This window comes from Melanerpes formicivorus, unplaced genomic scaffold, assembly GCF_026170545.1.
Source record: "Melanerpes formicivorus ecotype bairdi unplaced genomic scaffold, bMelFor1.0.p_v2 SCAF_199, whole genome shotgun sequence".
NCBI lineage: Eukaryota > Metazoa > Chordata > Aves > Piciformes > Picidae > Melanerpes > Melanerpes formicivorus.
Genome location: NW_027142551.1, coordinates 324,837 through 351,265, shown reverse-complemented (window position 1 = coordinate 351,265; position 26,429 = coordinate 324,837). Strand labels below are relative to the sequence as shown.

The following is a 26,429-nucleotide window of genomic DNA, read 5'->3' as shown; positions in this document are numbered from 1 at the left end:
AACTCCATGCACACTCAGTTAAAATGATATGAAGATACATGTGCTTCATAGCTAACACTGTAAATTACTCTATATTTGCATAAATGAAGTATAATTAGTCTCCATACATTCTCATGTCCCATGCTTTTCTCTGGCCTATGAGTATAGCAATTTCACACCTATTGGTTCATTATTTTTTCAATGGTTGTATCTGTGCATCCATATCTCAAAGTATCTCTCCAGTTCTTCCTGAGGTTTCAGGAGGAAAAGAAAAAAGGAAGGAAAAACAAACCGGGAGCAAAAGGGAATATTGCACAAAATGCAGCACATCACTAAATGCAGCACATCACTATGTTATGCAACTAATTCATAGAAAGGTTTCTCTCCTATGATTTAATAGGATAATCAACACAGACATCATTTGACATCTACATGAAATGTGTAATTCCCAGTTTGTGCCACTGAACTGTTTTACTCTAAATAAACTCAACATGTTCCTACATGCTCAAGCACTCAATTGCTAAATGTTTACTATATCATAGCAAATATTTGGACCTTACTTTTATTCTGAGAAGCTGGATCACAGTGTGAGAGTGGTAGTAAGTGGCCACGACAACTGTAAGCTTGTTAAGATTTACCTTTTAATTTCCACTAGTAATTTTTTGCACACAGAGCCTCTTTCATCTCCTACTCGCCTCTCCCAACACGCAGAACCCTGATGAGCATCAAGTACTGTCACAGCGTGGAGCAGCGGGAGGCTGGGGAGGCTGCAGCGGGTCCTGGGGGTGGGAGGCCCAGTAGTCGCCGGAGAAGGCTGACAAAGGATGCTGCCGCTACGCCCCCTTCCTCCTTCCTCTCATACACTGACAGATCGAAAGGTCGTACATGTCTGCCTGTGACAGGGGTAAAATCACGCAATCCAAATACGGACTCAGTATCATCTCTCGTTCGAGAGCAGGGGAGCAGAGCAGCCTCTGACCACACTGCTTCCTCCATCCTCCTGTTCGTTGGGATTCTCCCCAGGAGGGCTACTCCCCGTCACCAAACCGACACGGCTGTGGGCCGGCATTGCCCACGGGGAATGGGGGAGATCCCCACCCTCTGCTCGTTATCCTGCCCGCCGGTGCCGCACCGGGCCACCCGTCTCGCAAAAGCCCCGGCACTCTGTTTGCTCGAAGAGGCATCCAACGCCTGAGCGTTTTCTTTGCAGCGGAGCTGTCAGTGGCAGTGATCAGCAACCATCCTAAACAAGCGTTTGAAATGGAGACGCTCTCCGCACAGCCACCATCCGACAGCGCCTGGCAGCCATCCAAACACAGTCACAGCCGCATGAGGAAGAGCCCGACGCGAAGCTAGTAAGGCGCTAAGGCTACTGTAACACAGAACTCGAGTAATTTATTCAAATAAATAAAAATGAACTTTTATGTACAAATATAAAAAATCATGACGCACATCTTATAAAGTAGTCAGAAGTCTAAAAAAAACGAGGGGAGAGACAGGTCGCCCACAACGTCTTCTCTCGCTCCCAGCACCCGGCCACTGGCGGGCGGAGGCCGACGCCTCTCCTTTGTCTCTCGCCTCAGCCGCGCTGTCGCACGGCGGACCCGCTCAGGACCGTGGTCCCCACCACCCAGCCCCTACCGTCACCCGCCGGGTCTCCCCCGGCGCAGAGACACTACAAAGGACACAACAGCTAAGGACAGTGGATGGCCACACCGCCTTCTCCACGGGCCCGGACGCCGGCCGTTCCCCCAGCCCCAGTCCCGCGGCGGGGCTCAGAGGGTGCCCAGGTGCGGCAGCGTGTCCAGCCTGTCGGAGCGGTCGCGGCTGGCCGCAGTCTCCACGCCGCGCAGCCACTCCGTACATTTCCGTACCAGTCCCTCATCCACTGCGGCTCCCGCCGCCGCTTCTTCTTCCTCGTATTCCTCATCGTCGTAGCGGTGCCTGTCGTTAAGCAGCGAAATCTTCAGCAGAGCGCGCAAGTCGCCGCCGCCGGCCCGGGCACCGCGCCGAGCCGGGGCCGCTCTGCCGCCGGGGGACGGGGCTGGCTGCCCACGCTGACGCTCCTGGCTGCGGCGCTGCAAGAGACGAACGGCCTCCGGCGGCAAGCTCAGCGAGAAGCGGAGGGCAGCCTCCCCCTGCGCTCCGCCGACGCTCTCACAGGAGCGGCTGCTCGCTCCCGGCGCCCCCGGGCGGCCCCGCGGTTGCGGCGTGGCGGGCTGCGGCCGTGCTGCCCGATCGGCCGGTGGCCTTCGCGGCGGCGGCTGCCGCTGTAGAGAGGAACAGGGCCAAGAGCTGGAGAGGGGTCCCGCCCGATCCGGGGGCGCCCCCCGCGCCTTTCTCTCCGCTTTATCCTCCACGGGTCGAGGAGCTGCCTTTTTGGGGGTTGCCGCCTGCGGGGGCTTCTTGGGCTGTGCCCGAGCAGCGACAGGAGAAGCAGCAGGGGCCGGTAGGATGGGCGGCAGGGACGTGGTGCGGCCAGGCGCTCGCTCCTGCTCCTCGCTGCGGGCCCAGGCGGCCGTCGTGCGCGCTCCGGGCAGGGCAGCGCATCTCCCCGCCGGCGGACAGGGCCCCGCGGCGCGCCGGGGCTGCAGCCCCATGGCCAGAAGCGGACGAGGAGACCCCTGCCGGCAGCAGCACGGGATGCGAGCTCTGTCTGCGCTCACAGCCGCTGCTTTTCCCCCCTCGATAACCCGCCCCGCTTCCCGCCCTTCGCCCGCCCCGGAACACCCCTCCCCGGCGCGTGGTGGGCGTGCGGGCAGAGCTAGGGGACTGCTGGCAACAGTCGCGGCCTTCGCGAGCGCCGCCGCCTCTTCACCCCACTCCCGGCCCAGCCCACAGGAGACCCGACGGTCATGTCCGGTGGGGCTCATGTTCCCCGGGGCTGTCAAGCACTGAATTCTTCCTGAAGTCCTCAAGCGCACACCTGTGAAGGGACAAGCTTTTAATGTCACGTTAAACTAGCACACTCATGCCATCTTCAAAACATGAACTGTATTTCGACCTCTTTGACTACTTGAATTACTGTGCCTAAGACCCTGAGCAGACGTGCCTGCATGAAATCCAAAACATATAAACCTCGCTGAGGCTGTCTTGGTAAATGAGGAGACCAGTTCAGAAATCCCTCTTTGTAGTGTCCCCTCCATCTGTGATTAAGGCAAAACATTGCTCAACACTTCTGTTGGGTTTCTGAGGAGGAAGGCAGTCATTTCCTACCTTTTAAAGTACCTCAAACAGTAGTAGAGGTTTGGGAGGTTCCATGCAGTAGCAGTAAGTAAGCACCTGTTCCAAATTAATCCCACTTACTACCACTCCAACATTTGGTCTAAAAAGCCATGGCACATTTCTACAGATTTTATGTCAAAGTACTATTTTAATTAGGGTACCAGAATTTCATCAGAAGATGGGTAGGAGGTATACAGTGCACAAGAACAGATTCTCCACCATCTACGGTTTCCTGCTGTCATAAAAGGCTATTTATACATTGATAATGCTTCCGCTGTGAACTTTCAGAACATTCATACATAGCAAACAGGATGTAAAAGAGCAGAGCATATCAATGGAAGAATGCATAGAATCCTAGAATTGTTTCAGTTGGACAAGACCTTTAAGAGCAAGTCCAGATGTGACCTAACAACACAATGGTCATTAAACCATGTGCTGAAGTGCCATGTCTACATGGTTTTGAACATCTCCAGGGACAGTGATTCTACTATCTCCCTAGGCAGTCTACTCCAATGCCTAATGACTCGTTTGGTAATTTTTCCAAATACCCAATCTAAACCTCCCCTGGGGCAACTTGAGGCTATTTGCCTCTTGTCCTATCACTTGATACTAGGGAGACGAGGCTGATCTCCACCTCACTATAACCTCCTTTCAGGTAGCCAAAGAGAGCAAGGTTTCCCCTCAGTCTCCTTTTCTCCAGACTAAAGAACCCTGGTTTCCTCAGATGCTCTTCACAGGACTTGTTCTGCAGTCCTTCACCAGATGCATTGCCCTTCTCTGGACACAGTCCAGCAACTCAATGTCTTCTTGTAGTGAGGGGCCCAAAACAAACACAGCATTTGAGATGCGGTCTCATCAGTACTGAATGCAGGGGCATTATCACTTTCCTACTTCTGCTGGGCACACTCTTTCTGGTACAGGCCAGGATACTACTTGCCCCCTGGTCCCCTTGGGGACACTGCTGGCTCATGTTGTCAGATGTCCACCAGCATCCCTAGGTCCTTGTCTGCTATACAGCTTTCCAGCCACTCTCCTCCAAGCCTATAGTCTTGCATCAGGTTGTTGTGACCCAAGTGCAGGACCTGGCCCTTGGCCTTGTTAAACACAACTGACCTCAGCCCATTGATAGGGTGGGAGGGATCTGGACAGGCTCTATCTGGTGTCACATGTCAAATTCCTGAGGGTGCACTCAATCCACTCAGCCACATCACCAACAATGATGTTAAAGAGGAGTGGCCCCGATACTGAGCCCTGGGGAACACCACTCATGACCAGCTGCCAAGTGGATTTAACTCTGTTCACCACTGCACTGCAGTGTGTATGCTCTGTATGCAGATGAACAAAGTGAATCCTTAAACATTCAGGAGAGAAAAAAATAAACAAGAAATCACATGATTTCTTGTACACCTAAGTACATATAAAAACGACACCAGTACATGGAGTCTTTTAACTTCAATTGTCAAACCCATGCTGCTCTAGTGATCTAATACTCAGTGTTAACTGTTGAGTGTTAACTTTGTTATTTATCCCAGTGCATAAATAAAACCCCCAAATCCAAACAGCTAACACCACTCTAATTAAAGATTACAGGGAAAGTGATTTTGTACCAGAATTGATGGTTGGTGGGCAGCTCTGGAGCAAACAACTGTCTGCCCCTGAAGCACCAACTAGAGGATCTCTCCAGCACCAGTTATGGTCAATAGCAGCAACTGGGGAAGGGGTGGTGACAGTCAGTTTCAGGATGATATCATCACCAACTGCACACACACTAATTCATCCTCAATGAAAACAGAAAACTAAAAGGAGCTAAAAATTCATTCGAGGGTCTGCCAGCACCCAAGGGCTGTGACAGGGAGAGTTAGAAAGGCTGTCACTACATCATGCAGTACTAATGAGCTCAAAAGCCTCCTGTGGGGTTGCAACTACCTGGACCCCTATCACCAGCAGGAAAAATGTGTCACTGGCAATTTACTGCTACTAATCAGTTAAAAAGTGAAGCCTGGTTGGCAGTTTAGCTGCAAAATCACATCATCATTCTTTATACAGCTTCCCCAGAAGCTGTTGCTATTTGTGCAACACACACCGAGATTTAAAACATGAATGTACTGCAATTAGTCTCTTAGCCTGAAAGATGAATACTGAAAGTCAGGTTATTTCCCCCTTCCTGACACTGCAGCTTGCATCTTTTCAAATCCATGCCTTCTATTTGTGAGTTATCAGAAAAAAAATCCAACACCCTCCCCCCTGCCGAGCAACTGGGATTTTAGAATGCAGATAACCAAGCACATCCATCTTGTGCTAAAAGAATCTCTTGTCATATAGCATCAGCTATCAAACATTAAGGATTTAACTTTACTCCTCAATAACTGAATAGTTCTCAACTGCACAAAACCAGAGTAATTTAAGAGGATTTCACTCCAATCTGTTACCAGTTCAAGTCAAAACAAACAGTTTGTTTAAATACTAACATGGAGAAGCTTTCAAGTCACTTCTGCAAATCTAATAACTGAATTTGGCTGTAGTCACACACGTATCCCACTTTTCAGATTTTCATATTTATTCAATTGCAATGCTGAAATTTTAAAAAGCTAAATACAAAAAATAGTTTAGGCACCTTTAAAACAAATTTTACAAATTTCATTCATACATTAGCCATAAGTTTTTAGTAAAAAGTATTTAAGTATGAAAGTAAAAACAACAACAACAAAAAAATACAGCTTTATAATAAAATTCAACAAGCTTTACACAGATCTCTCATGTACTCTCATTAAGCTTTTTTCCACAAGGCACAGGTATAAGCATTTCAAAGCAGCAGATAATTATAATTTACCAAATCTTTACAACATTTATAAAAAACTCTTTGGAAAAGCATACAATGAATAATATACAAACAGAAATGGCACACTGTAAATTTTAGACAGAAGTGTAAATTAAGTCTTTACATATATTATCCAGATCTTAGTGGCTTGCCTGCACTGGGGGAATAAACTCCTACTGGATGCAACGTTATCTTAAGACTACTATGCATGAAGTACTTAGATGTACTTTTTTGTTTTAAAAAACCCTAGAAGTTCCAGGGTTAACACAAATAATTCACCAAATTTTGAAACTGTTTCTAGTAAAAGCTATTACATCCTCCAAATGCAAAAGGCAAGGAAAACATTGTTACTGGGTATTTAGTGAATGGAAAATTATGGTTTGTTGAGAAGAACTCAGGAATAAAAGTTGGCTTTGAAAGGGTACAGTGGTTCTCCTTTTCACTTTACCCTAGACAGGTTGTGAAGCATTTAATCACAGCATCCCTTTAAAAAGAAAAAAAAAAAAAAAGTCAGTTATTTGCTGTTTTCTTTATATATGTATCAACCATTACATATAAAACATTCCACAAACAGGATAAAACAATTGCTTTATCAAATGCAGGATCTTGGCAGTTATCCTTGAGCAAGTACATCTACAGCACCAGCTAAACCAAAGGCTCCAGCCCATTCAGAAGCTCTGATCAGGCCATACTAAGTCTTCCACACTGCTTACATTCAAGCACATGCTAAAATGCAGACAGAACTTTAAAACGCTGTTTTGCACCACACTTGGTGGCTTAGCAAAGTCAAAGCCATATTACACGAAAGCTGGGCAGCAAGAGTAGTGCTGAGAAGTCTGCCAAATCCAGACCAATCAGCAAAGCACAGGTGCTTTCAGTTCAAGCCACATCAGAGTTGGATCCCCATGTTGCAGGAAAGAAAGGCCTGTGCCGAAGGGTTTACTATGCCAGTACTAACAGTGCAGGAAGGAATGCTGCCTCAGCCTTAAGGTTTGAAAGATCTGAAGAGGTCTATTCTTTAATTGACACTAATTAAACTGTTTTCTGATCACTCTTTAGTTCTCATTGTGTTAATTTTCTCAAAAATATAGATACTATTAAAGAGAGGAAAATTTTGGTAAGATGGAAATTATTATGCAGACTCACCGTGCAAATGGAATATATGACAGACTATACCTGTGGGGGGGAAAAAGTGGAAAAATTTATATTTGACAGTCTTCATGTCTCTCCTGGAACTAAATTATTTCACTTTAGTCCAGCATTAACAGAAGCAACCTGTTGTAACATAACTTATAACAAGACTACCTACTCAATTTAATGCTTACCTGAGAAAAGATGATACATTTGGACAAGTACCAAATGTACTGCTAAGGATTTCCTGGTTTACTTTTCCCCTGTTTGCTTTATGCCCCACCCCCCCTTTCTTTTTTTAAAGAAAAATTCACAATTTCCATTGCAGGTAAGCATTATAAAAAGGCAGATTTACTATCAGCATACTCAAAAGGAATGGAGATCTCTGGGAAAACTATTCTTCAAGATGACAGACCACCTTTTTCCAATAAAGGAAAGACAATATACATTACTACGCAAATACGTGTCTAATCATACTAATACAGACCTATGCTGTAATATAACATGCCACAACTGTCACAACTATGATAACTTTATTATTCTCTGAAACTTGCTTCTTGCAAGCTTCCAGGCTATATTTTGTCCTTGTGTTCAGCCTGAGGAAGCTCTAGGACACTTAACAGATGTGAAGTTTTCTGCTGTAAACATGTAGAACATGTAGTTAGCAATGTTCCCTCTGTCTAGCATCAAGCATTTACCCGGGTTCAACATGATGTCCAACAGTCACTATCCTGAGCAAATGGTTATTTGTCCTCAGATCCCAGTGCATTATAGACACTGTGTATTCAGGGCAAGTTCGAACAAGAACTGCAGTCACTTTGGATCAGTTAAGAGGTAGTACCAAGTAATTAATCTGAGACAAGGAGACTGAATATGTTCAGATTTATCTCCATGGAGAAAACAGCCACTTCCTAAACTTCTGCTTAACTCGCAAGCATTCACCTGACTGTGCTCACATATTACCAAGATCAGCTCTTAGATGTGCTTAGCCCAGAAGCAGAGCACATGAATATACAGTTACTTTCACATGAGAAAAATATGAGGGTTTTTTTGCATATAAATTCCTTTCATAATGCTTCAAATAAGTTCACATTATAGAATATACTTTAAATTAGCATTTTTGCAAGACGATGGCATATAGATTTTTCTGAAGTTACACAACTTATCTTAGAAAAACAGATTGAGGCTGGCATTTGGGCACACTTACATTATGCTAAGTGTATTATATATAGGTTTAAATCATGTGGGAGTAGGGGTAGGGAGAAGAAACTAAAATGAGTTTTAAGAATCTTACCAGGTCATTGCCAAGAACTGCAATAAGCAGAATAACACCGCCAGACCTTTTTTGTTCCACTAAGTAAAAATAAAGCAAATATTGCAAGTTAATTTGCACCAGTCCATACTGTAAACAGCTGGAACAGTCTGTTAAAAAAGGCAGTTTACCAGTGATGACTAAATTTCCTTGTCTTAACTTAATTCGCCACTCCTGTCTACTCTAACACCTTTCCATTCATCTACTTCATCATTCCATTAGTTGAGAACCTTCTCTAGCTTTGAAAACACTTCATATACTGTACTTCTGCAAATACAGAAATTTACTTTGTCTACATATTATACTTCTATGGAACAAATACTGCCAGTTTTTCAGTCAAGATGCCTGAAGGTACTTATTCTGTCTCTCTTTGTCTTAATCAGTTTATATTTCTGTACTCATGGTTTCTGAAGACCACTCCATATTCTCTGACAGATCACTAAGATAAAACTATATCTTAACTTGCTTTTCTTATTCCAGTTCTCATTGCAGAGGTCTGCAGACTGAACCTGATACTCTAGATTTTGTATTCTCATCTATGTGACATGCAGATGGAAGGCTACATTTGCTTTGTAGCCAGCAGGCTCATCACTGCACCTAAACTCAACTGCAGTTGAAAACACAAATACCACATACACAAGCTTATCTTTCCTCCACACCTGATCTGCGTGTTAAAGCAGTAATGCAATTAATAAACTAACGAGCTGGATTACTTTTTAGATGAATGAAGTAGGCTCACTTACCCAGAATACAGCACACAGTGTCAATACCAGGCAGAGCTGGGTGGAAATGGAAAGAGAAAAATATTTAACCCCCCCAAATATCCTCAAATACACCAAAAACTGTGTAAGGATATTTTACTTCAAGTTATTAATTAAAATAAATAAATCATAAACAACAAAAACAATGGCTCACAGTCAGGAGTTAGATAATCTTTATGATACACAGAGCTAAGCAGTTTGGCTATTATTAAAACAGGAAAAAAAGAAAGAAAGAGGTGGACTGAGAAATAATCTCCCTTGAGTAAAGCCTCAAATTTAGCTCTGAGGCTAAAGGAAAACCTTTTAGCAAAAAGAAGTAAAGACAGTGTATTTACCAGCATCACAACGGTAGCTATTAATCTTTTTGGCTCAAACATTGCTTTCAGTTGCTTCACTGGCCCCATCAGGAAACATGTACTAACAGAAAGGAAAAAACAAATGGTAAATCACTTTCAAACAAATCTTTGTGAGAGACAATAGGCAATTAACCAGTTTTCCAGCAGTTAGAGGACTACAAACTTTTTTTTTTAACTAGGCATTTCAGTGTTTAGCAACACTTGCCAGAATGAAAGTTGACGTACTCCACAAATTTAGCCCTGGAAACAGCTTATGCATTGAGTCACCCTTGGCAAAATTCTCTCTGAAACATCACCACTTACAGCAGAGTTGTTAAACTGAAGTCTACTGAATTTCATATTGAGGTGGTTATAAGAAATGACTTGCCAAAAGAACACTGTCGTAGTTTGGGCTGGGTGCTCTCTGCTACAGGGGTGTTTCCTGTGTCCAGAAGTCCAGCCCAGTGGGTGGACACAGGAAATTAGGTTATTTCCTACCATGATCCCTTGCACCACTATAAGTTTCACGGTGGGGTCTGGCACTTCCTCTTTCCTTCCTCTTCACCACCTGGTAACTGGGGGGGAGATCTCCCGGCCATGGGCCTGGTTAGGCCCAAGGCCACGGGGGGATGGGCAGTCTCAGATCTGGCCAGCTGAGACTAGCCTAGCAGTAGGGAGGGGGGGAAGGAGGAGCCCTGGGGGTTTTGGGTGCACCCTCAGGTGGGGATGGGATCTCTCTGGGTCTGTTTTGGGGTTTCTTCTTGTCACTGTGTTTCTAATTCTCTGCATGCACTCACTGTTCTCTATTTAAACTTTCCATCACTTTTGCAATCTGTTTGTCTGAGTCGTTATTTCTGCGCGTGGTGGGGAGGGGGTTTGCCCCAACCCATTACAAATGGAAAGACCAAAATTCCACAGAAAATTTCAGCTTAACAATAAACTACTTATTCAGGCAGCAGCAATTGAGATTATAGGGAAATTAAGAAAATTAAGAAAAAGTTCAGTAGTTTGTATTAAATTGCCCTGCTTTCTTCTGCTCTGTAGTTAACTTAAAGGAAGAATGAAAAGCATCAGCAATGCTCTGCTGTACCTGTTCCTGCAAAGAAATCCAATATGAACTAAGAATTCACAACTAGCTAGCTTCAAATACTCTGGGATGAGGCTCTTTCTTCCCTGTCATTGAAACTATTCTGCTTTGCAGAAAAATAAAAAAAGTTAGCGAGTGAAAATGCTTGTAAACTTGTGGTGATCAGAATGCTTTACCATAGAGCAGGAACCCTAGTCTAACTCTGATGCATTGAATTTAGGGAGCAATGCTCAGCTGATAGAAGGAAATGTTTTAGCCCTTGTAGGCCACAGACCTTGGGAAAAATGCAACTGTGTAGAGAGAAAAAAGCCTTTAGCTGATTACCAACTGCCATTGTGACTCAGGAAGCCACACAACTACCTGAGAATTAGAGCTGGTAAACATTGCAAGAGAGTCCTTTGTTTTCTCTCTGAACTTAGATAAGAGATGCTTGACCGTTTGCCTTTTGTCTAACACCTGCCTGGGCCTTGCCCGGCGATGTGTGTTCCCTGGTCTTTTCTCGGCAGCCAATCACGGATCTGTAACTGTCGGATGGACACATTTAATTGCCAATCACCAGTTACTTTTATGTTAGCCTATATAAAGAACATACTTTGTACAAAAAAGTAGACACCTTGCTTGCATCAAGCTTTGTCTCCATCTCTCAATCGCGGTATAACTCTTTTTCTAGTTAATACTTATTTATATGAAATGAAACAATCAGTAGGAGGGAAGAATTTCGTAGAGCTCCTTCTGAAAACAATCATAAGCCTGGTGAAGGAAACATCTTCTAAGAAGAAATAGAGGAATACACATCCCAAGCAGTAAACTCAACCCATGATCTTCCACACTGATATGTTTGCCTAGCAGCACCTTTGTGTATATATCCCTTTCTTTTCAACTTTTCAAAAAATTCCAGTTGAACAGACAGATCTCAAAAGTGCATATTAAATAGCAAAAACCATTTTCTCAATTCAATGGAAAAAAAAAATAAATCTTAAATTCACTGCAATCCAAACCAAAAATTTCTCAGTATTTTCTGATCTTGGCTGTTGGGCCACAAAATTAAGACACACACAGAGACCTGAATAACTAGAATAATAATTTAAAAAAAAAATATCAGTTAATAAGTGAAAAAATAAGGATGAGGAGTTCTGGAGCACCTATTACAAGAGGGATATGGATGTGCTGGAACGTGTCTGGAGAAGGGCCATGAGGATGATCAGAGGGCTGGAGCACCTCTCCTATGAGGACAGGCTGAAGGAGTTGGGGCAGTTCAGTCCAGAGAAGAGAAGGCTCAGAGGTGACCTAATTGTGGCCTTCCAGCATCTGAAGGGGGCCTACAGGAAGGCTGGGGAGAGACTTCTCAGGATCTCAGGTAGTGACAGGACTAGGGGGAATGGAATGAAGCTGGAGGTGGGGAGATTCAGGCTGGAGGTGAGGAGGAGGTTCTTCACCATGAGAGTGGTGGTTGGGACCCCGTCCCTGGAGGTGTTTAAGAGCAGGCTGGATGAGGCTCTGGCCAGCCTGATCTAGTGTGGGGTGTCCCTGCCCATGGCAGGGGGGTTGGAACTAGATGATCCTTGTGGTCCCTTCCAACCCTGACTGATACTATGAAATGAGGGAGGTTCAGGCCACTTAAGATAGGCAGAAAAATATAGAAAACAAAATGCACTGACACTGATGAGTATTGAAGAGCAGACATCATAAGAGCTTCTCCACAGATGTAAGAGAATGCAAATGGAGCAGACAGGATGGCAGAGGGGGCGGAAGTAAATCTAGAGGTCCTCCATTTACACAGGGTATTTCTTATATACAACACATTCTGCAGGAGATACACTTGTCATATCACTGTTTTCATGTCTGTGGCCATAAACTTATAATAAGAACTGGCTAGACAAGACTAATTAGAGTGGTAACTGCATTTGTTTTAAATACAGACTTGCAAAAAAAAAAAAAATTGAAAAAGGTTAAATCTCCTTATCAGTTTGAGACTTTGTTACTTCCTACTGTTCACAAAATAGTTGCCTGTTATTTATACCTGAAGGAGATAACACTTCTAATTCTAGCTGGAGTTCAGACTAAGATTTTCCTGTATTTCCCTAGAAGAAATGCCAGTTTGTAAAAGCTTTCCTCTTAGCTCCATGACGATTAGACATGAACAAGTTTCTAAAATATTAATTTCAAGCAGTGAAAACACACACAAAATTTGTAGGCAAAACCCCCACACCAACCAACCAACAAACCCCAAAGCCAGACAACAAAGAATAAGGCAAGTGAAAGGGAAATAATCAGTTTTGTCCACCTACTAGAAAAAGTATTGTTATTTTAGCATGAGATGGAAAAATTATACAAATGAAGACTAAATTGTCCCCTTACAGATTTGTTGAGAAACATTCCTTTAATATTAACGACACATTGTATGAGTTTTGACAGATTGACACTGCTTTGACTCAAGAGTTAAGTGACTGAACTGCAGTCACAGAGTTCATGAATGTCAAGATCAGACTCATGGGTTCTGAGGCCCATCACCATGCTTTAACTATGTTAAGGCAAGAAGGATGAACAGGAACCTGTTTCTTGTATGTCTTTCAAATAAAGAAAGAAGAGGTTTAGATTCTAGGATGTCCCTTCCATAAATCTTTTAAGACTAACTGCTATGGGGAACACTGCAAAGTACCAAGCATAGACTTTAAAAACATGCTGTGAATGATTTTTAGATTCTGCCTGGCCTCACAGTCAAAATGTAGATTTCCTGAACTTCTCTGTTATTAGCATTTTAATATGAAAACAATGTAGTTTATACATACAAAGACCTTCGGAGGGTACTTCTCCAATTATTATAAAGAAATCATACCTGGCTAACGCAGCAATATTTCCCAGGGTATAAAACACTGCAAAGAGTTTGATCCCTTTTGGGAGCCATAGCAATGCTGTTCCCTATAAAAGACAAGTTATTTGCATGCTTTTAGTAAGTTAGAATTTGTTTAGATTTTAGTCTATAAATATATTTTCAGACTACAAAGCATTTCATAGAGTATACTGCTCTCAGAATTGTATTAGTTACCATTCAGCACATTTCTATGGCCACCTACTGGCAAAGTAATGTATTGATTTACTGTATTTCACAATACTTTCACAACTAGAAAATGTATATTTATATTGATTATAACATTTATTTGTACTGTTTATATTTTATTTACAACCCTTTCATTTTTGTTACAATGCCCCACCAGACATCATACACTTCTGTACACAGAAGACAAAATGTCATAAAGCCACACTAATATCCACCATCTCTTTTCTCCTCCAATCAACCACCTGGAGTGAGTCTACGCAATGAGGCTGTAAATAGAAGTATTTTAGAAATCTTCAGGCATCTCTTCATTAGCACAAAAAAATCCAAAGCCTCCTGCTGATCTCAGTCCCTGTGATGATCTGGGAAAAATAGAGCCTAAACTAGATGCAAAATATGGGGTTTCAGTTTGCTTAGGTTTTTAACTACTTTTTTTTTTTTTTTAAAGCTGTAATGTGGATATCCTCTTTTTGAAGTAAGTAACTATGTTCTATCCAATTCCAATGGGAATCTGTACTGCCAGTTTGCAGAGATCACAGTACAAGTGAACATGCAAAATTGCATGTAATTGTACTCTACAGGGAAAGCCTACGGACATTTTGCAAAGACTAGAACAAAGAAAAATACAACGGTGAAGGCTTGGCTAGCAAAGAGCACAATAAATATTCCCAAAGGTCCGTAGCCTGAAGCAGACAAATCAGAAGCTTCTCCACCAATGAGCAATGATCTCTAAGTGAGAGCTCTGAAAAATTAGCAGGCAGTTCCTCCACAGCTGCTGTTTCCTGTCATTATGCAAGCCTCCTTGGTTTAAAAACTCTCCATGGTAGATGAAGCATGCAGCAGCAGCCATTTAAATAATGGCAGAACTAGAAACTAAAGAACATAAGACAGTTTCCCTACCACCAAAATGCACTACAAATCAATTTGCCTGACAGTCTCCACAAAAACTGTAAATGTCATCCACACACATTAGCTAAAGGCTGCTGACTAGCTTACATCAAAAGCCATGCTCTGTGAAGTACTAACATTGTACTTCATAATGAAAATAAAACGTTAAAAAAGAAAGAAAATCCACAAAATTAGTAGTCTGAATAGCTCCTCAGTGCTATGTCACCTGCGTCTGGGACTTTCCAGGCACATTAAAAACTCCTTTGTACTGCAAGTTACCTGTACCAGGTTTTGATAGACCAAATCAATGAACAGATCTCAACTTTTAACTGCAGGCTTGAACTTCCTGCCAACACCTGAAGGTCAAGAATGAACAAATTATTTGCTGGCCATAAGATTAATAGGAGTGCAACAGGTTTTTAAAGTGTCAACATTCTACTGCACTTGTCACCTATTGATTTGTGAGCGTGACAGGCTACATTTGTTTTGAGCTCAGCCCTTAAAAACCATTCAATCTTCCTTCTCCTTTTCCCCTTTTACTGGGGAGAAAAAAATAAGATGGATACACACAGAACAACAGCAAAATCTCTTTCCTGGTACACCTCTCACATACCTAAATTAAAAATATAGCACATCTTGTCAGTGTTTGAACCTCTAGGTAAGAATTTTCACTACACTACAATAAAAATGCTCTCTGTTGTGAATGGAAGAAGGATGGTCAGAATCATAACTTACAGACTAACAGCCCCTACATGCCAGTTATAACCTTTCTGTTCAGTTAAATTTATGGATACAAAATTTAGGATACAGGACAAAGCAAATACAGGATCATATATATGAATGAGTAAGGTACTACTGGAGAACATTAAAGTTCAGAGGAAAACAGCCACAACAAATACTCTACTTACAAGAACAGAACATACAATGCCTGCAACAAAGCATATGGCAAACCATCTGACTCGAGTACCAAAGCTGAGTGTTGAGGCATCAAGGACCTTAATAGAAGGAGAGAGAGAGAGACATGTTATAAAAAACCCAGTTTTGATCAAGTTAAAGGGCATTTTCTTATTTACTACTGAAGTCCTTCATTTCAAACAAATTGATTTGCTTAAAAGTTGCCTGCATATCAATTACATGAGTTTAAGAAGTTGTATTATCAATCTGGAAACATATTTCCAAAACAAACAAGACAAAACCTGTGAAGGTATATTCCGGCACTCAAGCAGTACAGCTCCGCTGTCAAATAGACCTTCTCCTCACCATACAATTGCAAGACTCTAAAAATTGTACCAAAACAGAAGGATGAGTGGACCTTCTAGCAATTTGCAGATGAACATAGCTATTTGTACGGCACTCTACGTTCCTATAGTCATTACTACCTTTTCCAGTTACTAGGCAGAAGCCATTGTACATATTAGTACAAGTGCCCACTGCAAGCGTTATGAATCCACTTCAATTACTGTTTCTTACAGGGTGAATGAAGGTATGGGCAGATTTAACAGTGTCTCAGACTTGTTGAAAGGGATCATTTTACTTCCCACTTCTGCAGGGTGATTCCAGAACCTGCATGACCCCTTAATGAGCTGAGCTGGCTGACAACTCACAAAGCAGGAAGAGAACTACTGTTCCTTCCATTCTGATGACTTAGTCCTATGCTAGACTGAGGAGCCAAACCAGCTCAGCAACAAGTCAGAAAAATGCTGGGACTGATAAAAGAGGCAGGGCCATATAGCTGGCAGAGGAACAGCCCATTTCAGCAGATGTGACTTGTTAGATATGCTCATCTTACATTGTTCTTACAGCATGGATGGAAAAGGTATTTCAGCTTACTCCAGGTCACTAAAATGAAATATAACTTCTATTCTAAACTGGTCTGTTAAGCAAAGTATTGCTTCAGCTTACATAATAGGACTATAAAAAGCTAACTTTCCTATTTGTTCAGATGACACAAGCAAACTTGTCCTCTTGTTACATAGTTTTAAAGAAATTTTTAATTAAGTACTATGAAACAAGTACACGAGTTAGGGCTTCCTCAACCAGCGAGTCTGATGTTTCTCCTACTCTCTTTGAGAAATTTCTCTTTCAGGTAGTGGTAACGGAACGAGTGGGATGTGGTTGCTGCTTTGAACAATTTCATGTGTGTACAAATGAAGATTCCATATCTAGTTTAATAAAAAGGGCCCTCACACAAGCATACATTTATGTGCTGTGATGAATAAGCATCTGAAAGTATGTCAACAAGGAATAGATCGAACTATTTTCAACCTAAAGAAGCATTATTAATCTTATTTAACCAAATTAGGTATTTTGAATATTTACTTAAGGGGGATCAGAATACTAGCAATAAACTTTTATGCTTCCATACTGACTGAGCTGAAAAGGTGCAAGATACAATATTGTTCTGAATTTTTTAATCTCTGTTCAGCAGTTAAGGCAGAACTTCCCAAAGGTCAGAAGACGCAGCTTACCTTGTTAGGTTTGACTCTTTATCCTTATGGAGGCATTAAAGAAATAGACAAAAACAGTAACTGAGGGATGGTTTAGTGTATGAAATAATATTTGATAGTCATATTCCTGAATGCTTATCCATGTAAGAAGTACAGGAAGAGGTGTATGACATAACATTTGAACCACATTTGACACCTGTTAGTGCAACCAATCACATGTGTGTACACACAGGCAAAAAAAAAAAAATCCTTTCCATACCAGCTTAGAAATGAAATGTTGAATGGGCCAATACTATCACTATACTCAATGCACACATTTTAGTTGTTTAGAAAACAAGCAAAGAATTAAGGTAAATCATGTAATAGAATCAATAAGATTGGAAAAGACCTCAAAGATGATAAAGCCCAACCTGTCACCCAACACCTTATGAGTAACTAAACCATGGCTTCAAGTGCCACATCCAATCCCTTCTTGAATACTTCCAGGGACAGGGACTCCACCACCTCCCTGGGTAGCACATTCCAATGGCCAACAACTCTTTCTGTGAAGAAGTTTCTCCTCACCTCAAGTTTAAACTTCCCCTAGCACAGTCTGAGATTGTGTCCTCTTGTTCTGGTGCTGGTTGCCTGAGAGAAGAGACCAACCCCCACCTGGCTACAACCTCTCTTCAGGTAGTTGTAGACAGCAGTAAGGTCTCCCCGAGCCTCCTCTTCTCCAGGCTAAACAATCCCAGCTCCCTCAGCCTTTCCTCATAGGGCTTGTGCTCAAGGCCTCTCCCCAGCCTTGTTGCCCTTTCTCTGGACACATTCAAGTGTCTCAATGTCCTTCTTAAATTGAGGGGCCCAGAACTGGACACAGCACTCAAGGTGTGGCCTAACCAGTGCCAAGTATAGGGGCACAATGACTTCCCTGCTCCTGCTGGCCACACTATATCTGATACAGGCCAGGATGCCACTGGCCTTCTTGGCCACCTCAGCATATTGTTGGCTCATGTTGAGCCAGATGTCAACCAGTACCCCTAGGTCCTTTTCTGTCTGGCTGCTCTCCAGCCACTCTGACTCCAGCCTTCAGCTGTATCAGGCAAATTCCTGCTACTTCCTGCTCTTCTGTTTTTAGTGACAGTGTTCCTGAAAGATCTACCAGCAAATTTCATTCTTCATATAAATTTCAGAATGTCTTTACCTTCATTTAAATCACTAACAGTTGCTAAGTGGAAAAAATATGAACACTGTAACTAAGTGAATCACAAAACAGCTCAAAACCCAAAAATCCCTGCAAGATTTAAAGTGTTGGTTTAAAATTAATTTAATACACTTTATGGATTTAATTCTTAAAAAATTAGATTGGCAATACATCTATATGAAGTTTAGGAAGATATGCATGAAGCCTACTAGAGTATCACAAGCCAGCATTGTCTGTAATAATTAAACTAGATTAATTAGCATAAAATGAAAGCTGATTTTTCAACCATTCTTTGTTCCATCACTACTTAAGTTACTAAGCTGGACCTAGTCAATGCAACGTTTAAAATCTTGAAACTGAGTATCTGGTAATGCATTTCTTAGTCTCTGATACCTAATGCTTTAGGGGTTTCACAGAAGCAAGAGAACTAGTCACCTTTCTGAGATGTCTGTTTCACCTCTGCAGTGAAACACCTTGCTGCAGGGGTTGAATAACAGGTACACAGTTCAACTACTAAGCCACAAACTTAAGCATGCTCTAAAATGGTAGGCTGTACTCTGCAAAAGTTAAGAGCCTGCCACAATACTTGCTCAGTCACATCCACTGCAGGCACAATAATTTCTGTAAGAGGGGTTGTAAGACACCCTAAAGTAACAGCTTAATTTATTGCACTTATGATTGGAGACTACAAATTGGACCCCCAATAAAAATTTAGTAAGTGTAAGCTGCCTATGCAACAAAACCAGAAAACCATGTATGGGTGATGAGGACTCTACTGTCTGCATAAACCATACAGCTAACTCTAGATTTCAGATAAAAAGAACTGACATTATACTCTGCGATATTTGCATGAGCAGAAGACTGAAAACACTGCCATGCAAATTCCACATTCGGGGCAAGATTCATATGGAGATCCTATGCAGTGGCAGCTGTGAGGGAGTTCCTGTAAAACATGACTCTTCCTCTACAGCTTATCACCTTGTTTCTAAACAATGAAAGGGAAAAAAAAATAAACTAACAAATAGGAGCCCTTGGTTTTCTATAGCTAAGATGTAATTCTGAACTCCCAAGCAAGAAGCAAAGATATTCCAAGAAAACATTACAGCAAAGAAGTGACAAAGACACTCAGAAATCAAGAAGAAATCCTAAGCAGAAACTTGAATCCAGAAGGCAGACTTCCGGAAACATCAGTCCTGTAGTACTTTAATATACAAACTTCAAGGACAGATAGTTGTCTTTACTGAATAGTTTGCTGTGGACACATAAGTCATATGAATGATAATCTGCAAGGCTGCCCCTGACCAAAAAGATTTCTTGTGGCTCCTCCCATACATCATCAATGGACTTGTAAGTTTTCCACATGGGCAGCAAAAAAACTAGAAACTTTATTTTGCAGGTTTCAAGGAAGATTCCAGATTACTAGCAAGAAACAACATAATTGTTAATTTAAGAACTTGCAAGCAGCAGAGAAAACTCAATTTCAAAGAAGTGCTGAGCACATTTGCAGAATTCCTAAGTAATACTTGGAAAAAAAAATTATAGAGATATTTCCATATGTCTCTGAAAGGGTTTTCAATCAATACTTTAGAGTAAGTGTAAGAAATGCATGTGCCTGGTCTATTCCTTCTTGTTAAAATCCTGTTGAATGCTTTAAGCATTCTCAATCAACAACTATCATTTGACTACACTCAGAAATAATCCAGTGTCTTAAACGGACTTTTAGTTTTGGTACTGATGAAACTAAACAGCATAATGGTGCCCTGTCAACATCATTACATTAGTATATTTACAATTTATTATTAACTTCAAAAATATTAATTCCTTTAAAAAAAAAAAATAGCTGATTTAATTGCAGTAAGAAGTGGCAGTCGGTCATCTGAAGAGTTCAGAAAGTACACAAACGCTTCACTGAACCACCACACAGCTGTCTCACTATATACTTTCCCTTCCACTTGACAAGTACTGCTGCCTTCATGGTAATGGTTCTGCAAAAAAATCAAGAAGGAGCAGCACATGGATATCTAGCAACATGAACCATATGATGGCTATTACACAACTATCAGCTATTCCAAAGAGAGGGCCATTGTTTTTAACCAAACATATGACTAGGTTCCTGAAAGGCCATCTGAAAGAGCTGTTTTACAGACAAAATGCATAAACTTCTATTTTCTTTCACAACCTTACCTCTTAAAAAGTGTGCTTCTCTGCATGAGTGCTCCTACCTTTTAACTCTACTTACATACATGTCAAAATAGTCAACAACATCCAGCTGTAAAGCTGTAGCTCTAGTGTCAGATGAGTTTCCTCACTAAAAAAGACTTTATTTCCCATATTCCTGAAATACATTGCTACTTTGAGAGAAATCTATAGAAGAGACACTGCCTGATCTAAGGACTTTTTTTCTTCAATGGTTATTTATTTAAAGAAGATCTTTCCAGTTCATCTTGTCAGCATGCAATTGCTTGTCACCACACCAAAGACATGTATATTTTCTTCTAACAGGTACTGGATAGGCTTCAAATAGGGTCAGGTTTTTCCTATTTAAAGTCTTCTTCAACTATAACAACATCATTACAAGAAATAGTCAAATCATGTCAAAAAAAGTGTGACCAGCAGATTGAGAGAAAGGATTCTGCCACTTCACTATGCTCTGGCAAGTCCTCACCCAGCATACTATGTCCAGCTCTGGAGCCCTCAGCACAGGAAGGCAATGAATCTGATAGAGCAGGTCCAGAGGAGGGCCATGAGGATGCTCAGGGGACTAGAACACCTCTTCTACAAGGATAAGATGAAGGAACTGGGATTGTTCAGCCTTGAGAAGGTTCCTTAGAGACCAAACAGCAGCTTTCCAGTAACTGAAGGGGGCCTGCAAGAAGACTGGAGAGGGACTGGTTACAAAGGCCTGTAGTGATAGGATGAGGGGCAATGGTTTGAAATTAGAGAAGAGTAGATTTAGATGAAGAACAAGTTCTTTATCATAAGGGTGGTGGAACACTGGAACAGGTTGCCCAGGGAGGTAGTTGAGGCCCCATCCCTGGAGATATTCAAGGTCAGGCTCAACAGGGCTCTGAGCAACCTGATCTAGCAGAGAGTGTCCCTGTTGACTGCAGGGGGATTGGACTAGATGACCTTTGGAGATCCCTTCCAACCCAAACCATTCTATGATTCTACGATATGTAGTTTAGTAACTGACATTTAACAAATTACACATTCTTAACTCAGATCTCTTCTTCTCAGGGAATATATCTAAAATACAAAAGTATTTACTTTCAGGCAGCAATCAATAGATCAATGCCTGAATATTTAAGTATCACAGCATCAAGGAAAACTCCCTTATGCTATCATCTGTGTATCTCATGTGACAAGTGCCTTGGGATGGCAGATCTTGGAACAGAACAAAGATTAACAGAAATGCAAGTATGTCTTTGATAATCTTGAGACAAGATCAGAAGGTGAAGCATCCCTACCAAACGCTGGAAGTCACTTCTGGTGCAGAAGCACACATTGCTTCCGGAATCAGTCTGGTGTGAATACAATGTAGCTGCTTTACTGTAGCAAAGAGGCCAAGTTCATAAACCTTGAAGCAATTCAGTACAAAGGCAAGTGAAGCATGTCATGGAGTAAGCTGCTAGAACTAACATGCCATAAACACCACCTGTACTGGGGCTGTGCTGGTTCACCAAGATCTGCTAGCTGCAGCTTGGATCCAGGCCACTCTACATTGCAGCTTCCTCCACCACACAGCCAGTACACAGCATCGATATTTCACGACGCAGGACACTCTGATCTCTAGTCAGACCAATTAAAAGGAAGCTGATGGTATAAATGGTTCTTTGTAATTATGTTCAGCTTTGCTTTAACCTAGATATTTCAGAAAGTTATGGTGTTCAAACTCTGTTTAAAAAAAAATCTAACCTGACAAAGATAAATAGAAAAAAAAGAGATATTTTACTTAAGGATTATGCAGCAAAAAGGGCACTTCAGCACAATATACACACACAAAAAAAGACCTAACTAGAGAAAGCCTTCCCTTTTGTAAACTCAAGTATATAAGGAAAAAGAGTAGCAATTTAGAAAGAAAACTTACTGTTAAACTGATCATCAAATATCAAGGCCATATTGGAAGATGAGTACACAGGGGATTCTGTAATCTTGAAACAGAACGTGGGAAATAAACCCAAAGAACTAAAATACACCAGTACAACGAAGAGCTTCTCCACACTCCGAAAATTCGCCTGAACGTCTACTCATGGGCAGGATCTAGTGCCCACGAACCTCGTTGTTCGGCGCAAGCAACACAATTGCGTCTCTGCCTCGCCGTCTCCCCCGCTTACAGACACGGTCAGGCACGGGGGCAGACACCGAGGGGTGCGGGTGTGTGCAGGGGCCACAGAGGGGGTCAACGCGGGGCACACGGTGGCGCCCGAGGCCGCGGAAACCAGTGCGGGCCTAGGTCCGGGAGGCTTCAGCGACGCCCCGTCAGCCCGCCGTGAAGAAAGGGGCGCCGTCCCGCCAGACGCAACTCGGCGGCCGTTAGCAGCCGCCAGTGCCGGGAAGGGGAAGATGAACCGGTCCTCGCCGGGAGGTACCTGCGCCGTCAGGCCCTGCTCCTCGTCGTCCTGCCCGGTCAGTACTCGCCGCAGCTTCTCCATGCCGGCACTCGGGCAGGACCGTGAAAGGGGCGAGACCAGCCGAGTCGAGAGGAGCCGCTCCGGTGGGGCCGAGGTGCAACCACACTCCCGTGCCGGGCCGCGGGCCCACCCGGAAGTGACGTGCCCCGGCAGGCCTCGCCCCCTGGAGAGGGGCAGAGGGAGGGCCCGCGCCTGCGCATGGCGGGGAGGTGGCCCCTGGGGCGCGTTCGGGAGGTTCTTGTCGGAGGTTGCCGCCTCCTCGGGTCGGATGACGAAGGAGGGAGGAGTGGTTTCGCTGAGGAGGAAGAAGTTTTTCAGTGGCTTCTGTCTTGGACCCCTAGGTAGATGAGGAACTGGCTTGATGGCCGCACCCAAAGAGTGGCTGTCAATGGGTCCGTGTCCCAGTGGAGGCCAGTGACAAGAGGAGTCCCTCAGGGATCAGTCCTGGGACCTGTCTTGTTCAACATCTTTGTGGGTGACATGGACAGTGGCATTGAGTGCACCCTCAGCAAGTTTGCTGATGACACCAAGCTGTGTGGTGCAACAGACACGCTGGAGGGAAGGGAGGCCATCCAGAGGGACCTTGACAGGCTGGAGAGGTGGGCACAAGCCAACCTCATGAGGTTCAACAAGACCTCATGTGCAACAAGTGCAGGGTCCTGCATCTGGGTCGAGGCAATCCCAGGCACAAATACAGGCTGGGCAGTGACTGGCTGGAAAGCAGCCCTGAGGAGAGAGACTTGGGGGTGCTGGTGGACAAGAAGCTCAACATGAGCTCTCAATGTGCACTTGCAGCCTGCAAAGCCAATCAGATCCTGGGCTGCATCAGGAGAAGTGTGGCTAGCAGGTCGAGGGAGGTGATTCTCCCCCTCTACTCAGCTCTGGTGAGACCCCACCTGGAGTACTGCCTCCAGTTCTGGAGCCCCTGTTACAAGCGGGATATGGAGGTGCTGGAAGGCGTCCAGAGAAGGGCCACAAGGATGATCAGAGGGCTGGAGCACCTCTCCTATGAGGACAGACTGAAAGAGTTGGGGCTGTTCAGTCTGGAGAAGAGAAGGCTCTGAGGTGACCTAATTGTGGCCTTCCAGTATCTGAAGGGGGCCTACAGGAAGGCTGGGGAAGGACTTCTCAGGATCTCAGGGAGTGATAGGACTAGGGGGAATGGAATGAAGCTGGAGGTGTGGAGATTCAGGCTGGAGGTGAGGAGGAGGTTCTTCACCATGAGAGTGGTGAGACCCTGGAATGGGTTGTCCAGGGAGGTGGTTGGGGCCCCATCCCTGGAGGTGTTTAAGAGCAGGCTGGATGAGGCTCTGGCCATCCTGATCTAGTGTGGGGTGTCCCTGCCCATGGCAGGGGGGTTAGAACTAGCTGATCCTTGTGGTCCCTTCCAACCCTGACTGGTTCTGTGAAGTTGGAGAGGCCTGTCCTAATTTTTCAGGCATCTGTTACAGTATATTTCTAATTTAGGGACCATTCTTTAGCTGGTATTGTATGATCACACAGATTCAGGGGGGAAAAAGAGTAGAAGAGGATGCCTAAGATTCTTTAAAGATAAAAATTACTTGTATTAGTCAACACCTCACTAAAACACCAACTTTTAAATCATACCTTGAGATTTGAAAACACAGAAAGCAGAAATAAGACTGCAATGGTTCATTTTGCTCAGAAAATCTTAAGGGTATGCTTCTCACATTTTAACTGTTAACCTGCTTCAATTACTAGACCTTGAAACAAGTTTTCTTTGTTTCACAGACAGCTGAAACAGTCTCTAAGTGAGTTTTCCACAGTGAAACCTCTGCAATCTTGCCAATTGTTCCACCTATTTTTTGTGGGTATAACACTACACCAGTTTTTTAATAGATATTTTCTCATAATCTCTAACTGTTTCAAGGAAGTTTTCCTTTCTTTCTGTTTAGAATTTCGTGGTCTAATTCAGAATCTCCTATCAAGAAATACAGTTATTTTTTTGAAGGGCTCCACCCACCCCTGTATTTCAGTTGTGGTTTTCTTAATATCTAATAACAGATAGCTTCTTACTTCAGTGTGAAAAAAAGGAAGAGTGTTACCAGGCTTTGAGTGCACATACCACCCAGAGGAGCTCAACTCCAGCAAGGAGCCCCAGCCAGCACCCCTGGAGGATGTTAGAGGAATTATCAATCCTGTTCCTAACACCCGGGGGGCCACCAGGCCCTCCGGCCTTTGTCACCATCACCCAGTGTGCACCAGGGGCACTCATCAGTGATGAGAGGAAGATCCCTCAGCCCAGATGAGCTCAGCTTGGGGCTTCTATCCTTCCTGGGGGGAATTAAAAAGGGGAGTGGGTGGGGAGGGCAAAGTGGCCACACCTGGGGTGGGAGGAGACTCCAACAGAGCCCAGGTGCTCTGGGTTTGAGGGGAAAAAGGGGGGAAAGGAGGTGAGTGGGGTGGAAAAGGGGCAGACTGTGAAACCAGTGTTGGTGAGAAAGAATGGGTATTAAAATAATATTCAAATAGGAGTTATTGACTGGTAGTGATTGCTTGATGCTTACTATGGCTACTTTCAGGATGTTCCACTACTCTTGGATATTAGGTAATTTATTGACACACCCAGACATGATTTTGATAGGCCAGTATTAAGTTCAATACACAAAAAAACCCCACACACTTTCTGCTAAGGTAATTTCAGTTACCATCTCAGCAAACTCTTTATCTCAGCCCAGAAGTTTCTTTTGGGGGTTGTCCTCCCACCCATCTGTGTGTGGGGCTTGCTTCTGAGGGCAGGCTGTCTGAAGCCAGGACACTGCTGGGCTGAAGAGGAGCCAATGGGTTTAGCTGGCAGAGTTGAACTCTCCTACAGCTAAACAGGAACAGTCCATGCCACAATGAACCCTGTGGTCTCTCCTGTGTGAGTATGGAGACAATATGAGTATGAGATGGAAGCCGTTTGTTCTCTAGGCACAAGTGCATGAGTTACAAAGAAAAGCAAAGAGAAGAGAGAGTTTTTCCATCAGGAGAGCTGCACTGGTCTACCATGAGTGATTCTCTAGTCCTAGTACATGGGCACCAGATCCAAATTTGAGTAGGGGAAGACGTGGATGAGGCACTTAGTGCTGTGGTTTAGTTGATTGGATAGGGCTGGGTGATAGGTTGGACTGGATGATCTTGGAGGTCTCTTCCAACCTGGTTGATTCTATGATTCCATGGTAAGTGATGTGCTTTGCCTTGAAAGGGTTGCTAAACAGCTAAATGTGAAACAATTCCTCATTCAAAGAATGCACCTCTCCGTCTCCCTCAAGCTAAAGAACCTCAGCTCCCTCAGTCTCTCCTTGTACAGAAGATGTTCCATTCCCATAATCATCCTCATGGCTCTGCGCTGGACTCTTTCAAGTAGCTCACTGTCTTTCTTGAACTGAGGGGCCCAGAACTGGACACAATATTCCAGATGTGACCTCACCAGTGCACAGTAGAGGAGAACTTCTCTTGATCTACTGGTCACATCCTTTCTAATCCACCCCATGATGGCATTGACCTTCTTGGCCACAAGAGCACCTTGCTGGCTCATGGTCATCCTTCCATCCACCAGGACTCCCAGGTCCTG

At 43.4% G+C, this 26,429-nt stretch overlaps 2 protein-coding genes across 3 annotated transcripts; both read right to left on the bottom strand.

Annotated features, from left to right (window-relative positions):
* Nucleotides 1-1,352: 1,352 nt before the first annotated feature.
* LOC137457786 (proline-rich protein 18-like) lies at nt 1,353-2,645 on the bottom strand. Its single transcript, XM_068169571.1, has one exon. It carries the CDS (start codon nt 2,577-2,579, stop codon nt 1,755-1,757), a length of 825 nt encoding a protein of 274 aa, XP_068025672.1. The 5' UTR covers nt 2,580-2,645; the 3' UTR covers nt 1,353-1,754.
* A 3,098-nt stretch (nt 2,646-5,743) lies between these two features.
* SFT2D1 (SFT2 domain containing 1) lies at nt 5,744-23,015 on the bottom strand. 2 transcript variants are annotated; one of them, XM_068169577.1, is made up of 8 exons: nt 22,811-23,015; nt 15,500-15,586; nt 13,485-13,567; nt 9,562-9,643; nt 9,209-9,244; nt 8,448-8,506; nt 7,169-7,198; nt 5,744-6,506 (listed from the first exon to the last, which is right to left on the bottom strand). In XM_068169577.1, the coding sequence occupies exons 1-8, from the start codon at nt 22,871-22,873 to the stop codon at nt 6,467-6,469; spliced, it is 480 nt and encodes a 159-aa protein (XP_068025678.1). In that variant the 5' UTR covers nt 22,874-23,015; the 3' UTR covers nt 5,744-6,466. The 2 variants fall into 2 exon arrangements, with proteins under 2 accessions (XP_068025678.1, XP_068025679.1); XM_068169578.1 differs by lacking the exon at nt 22,811-23,015 and adding an exon at nt 22,309-22,372.
* Nucleotides 23,016-26,429: the final 3,414 nt, after the last annotated feature.

Excerpts from the sequence above, each read along its gene's own strand:
- LOC137457786 (XM_068169571.1), bottom strand. The coding sequence starts at position 2,579 with ATGGGGCTGCAGCCCCGGCGCGCCGCGGGGCCCTGTCCGCCGGCGGGG.
- SFT2D1 (XM_068169577.1), bottom strand. The coding sequence starts at position 22,873 with ATGGAGAAGCTGCGGCGAGTACTGACCGGGCAGGACGACGAGGAGCAG. Across the intron at positions 7,199-8,447 it reads CAGTTCTTGGCAATGACCTG|GTATAGTCTGTCATATATTC; the intron begins GTAAGATTCTTA and ends TCCCCCCCACAG. Across the intron at positions 6,507-7,168 it reads TCATATATTCCATTTGCACG|GGATGCTGTGATTAAATGCT; the intron begins GTGAGTCTGCAT and ends TTCTTTTTAAAG.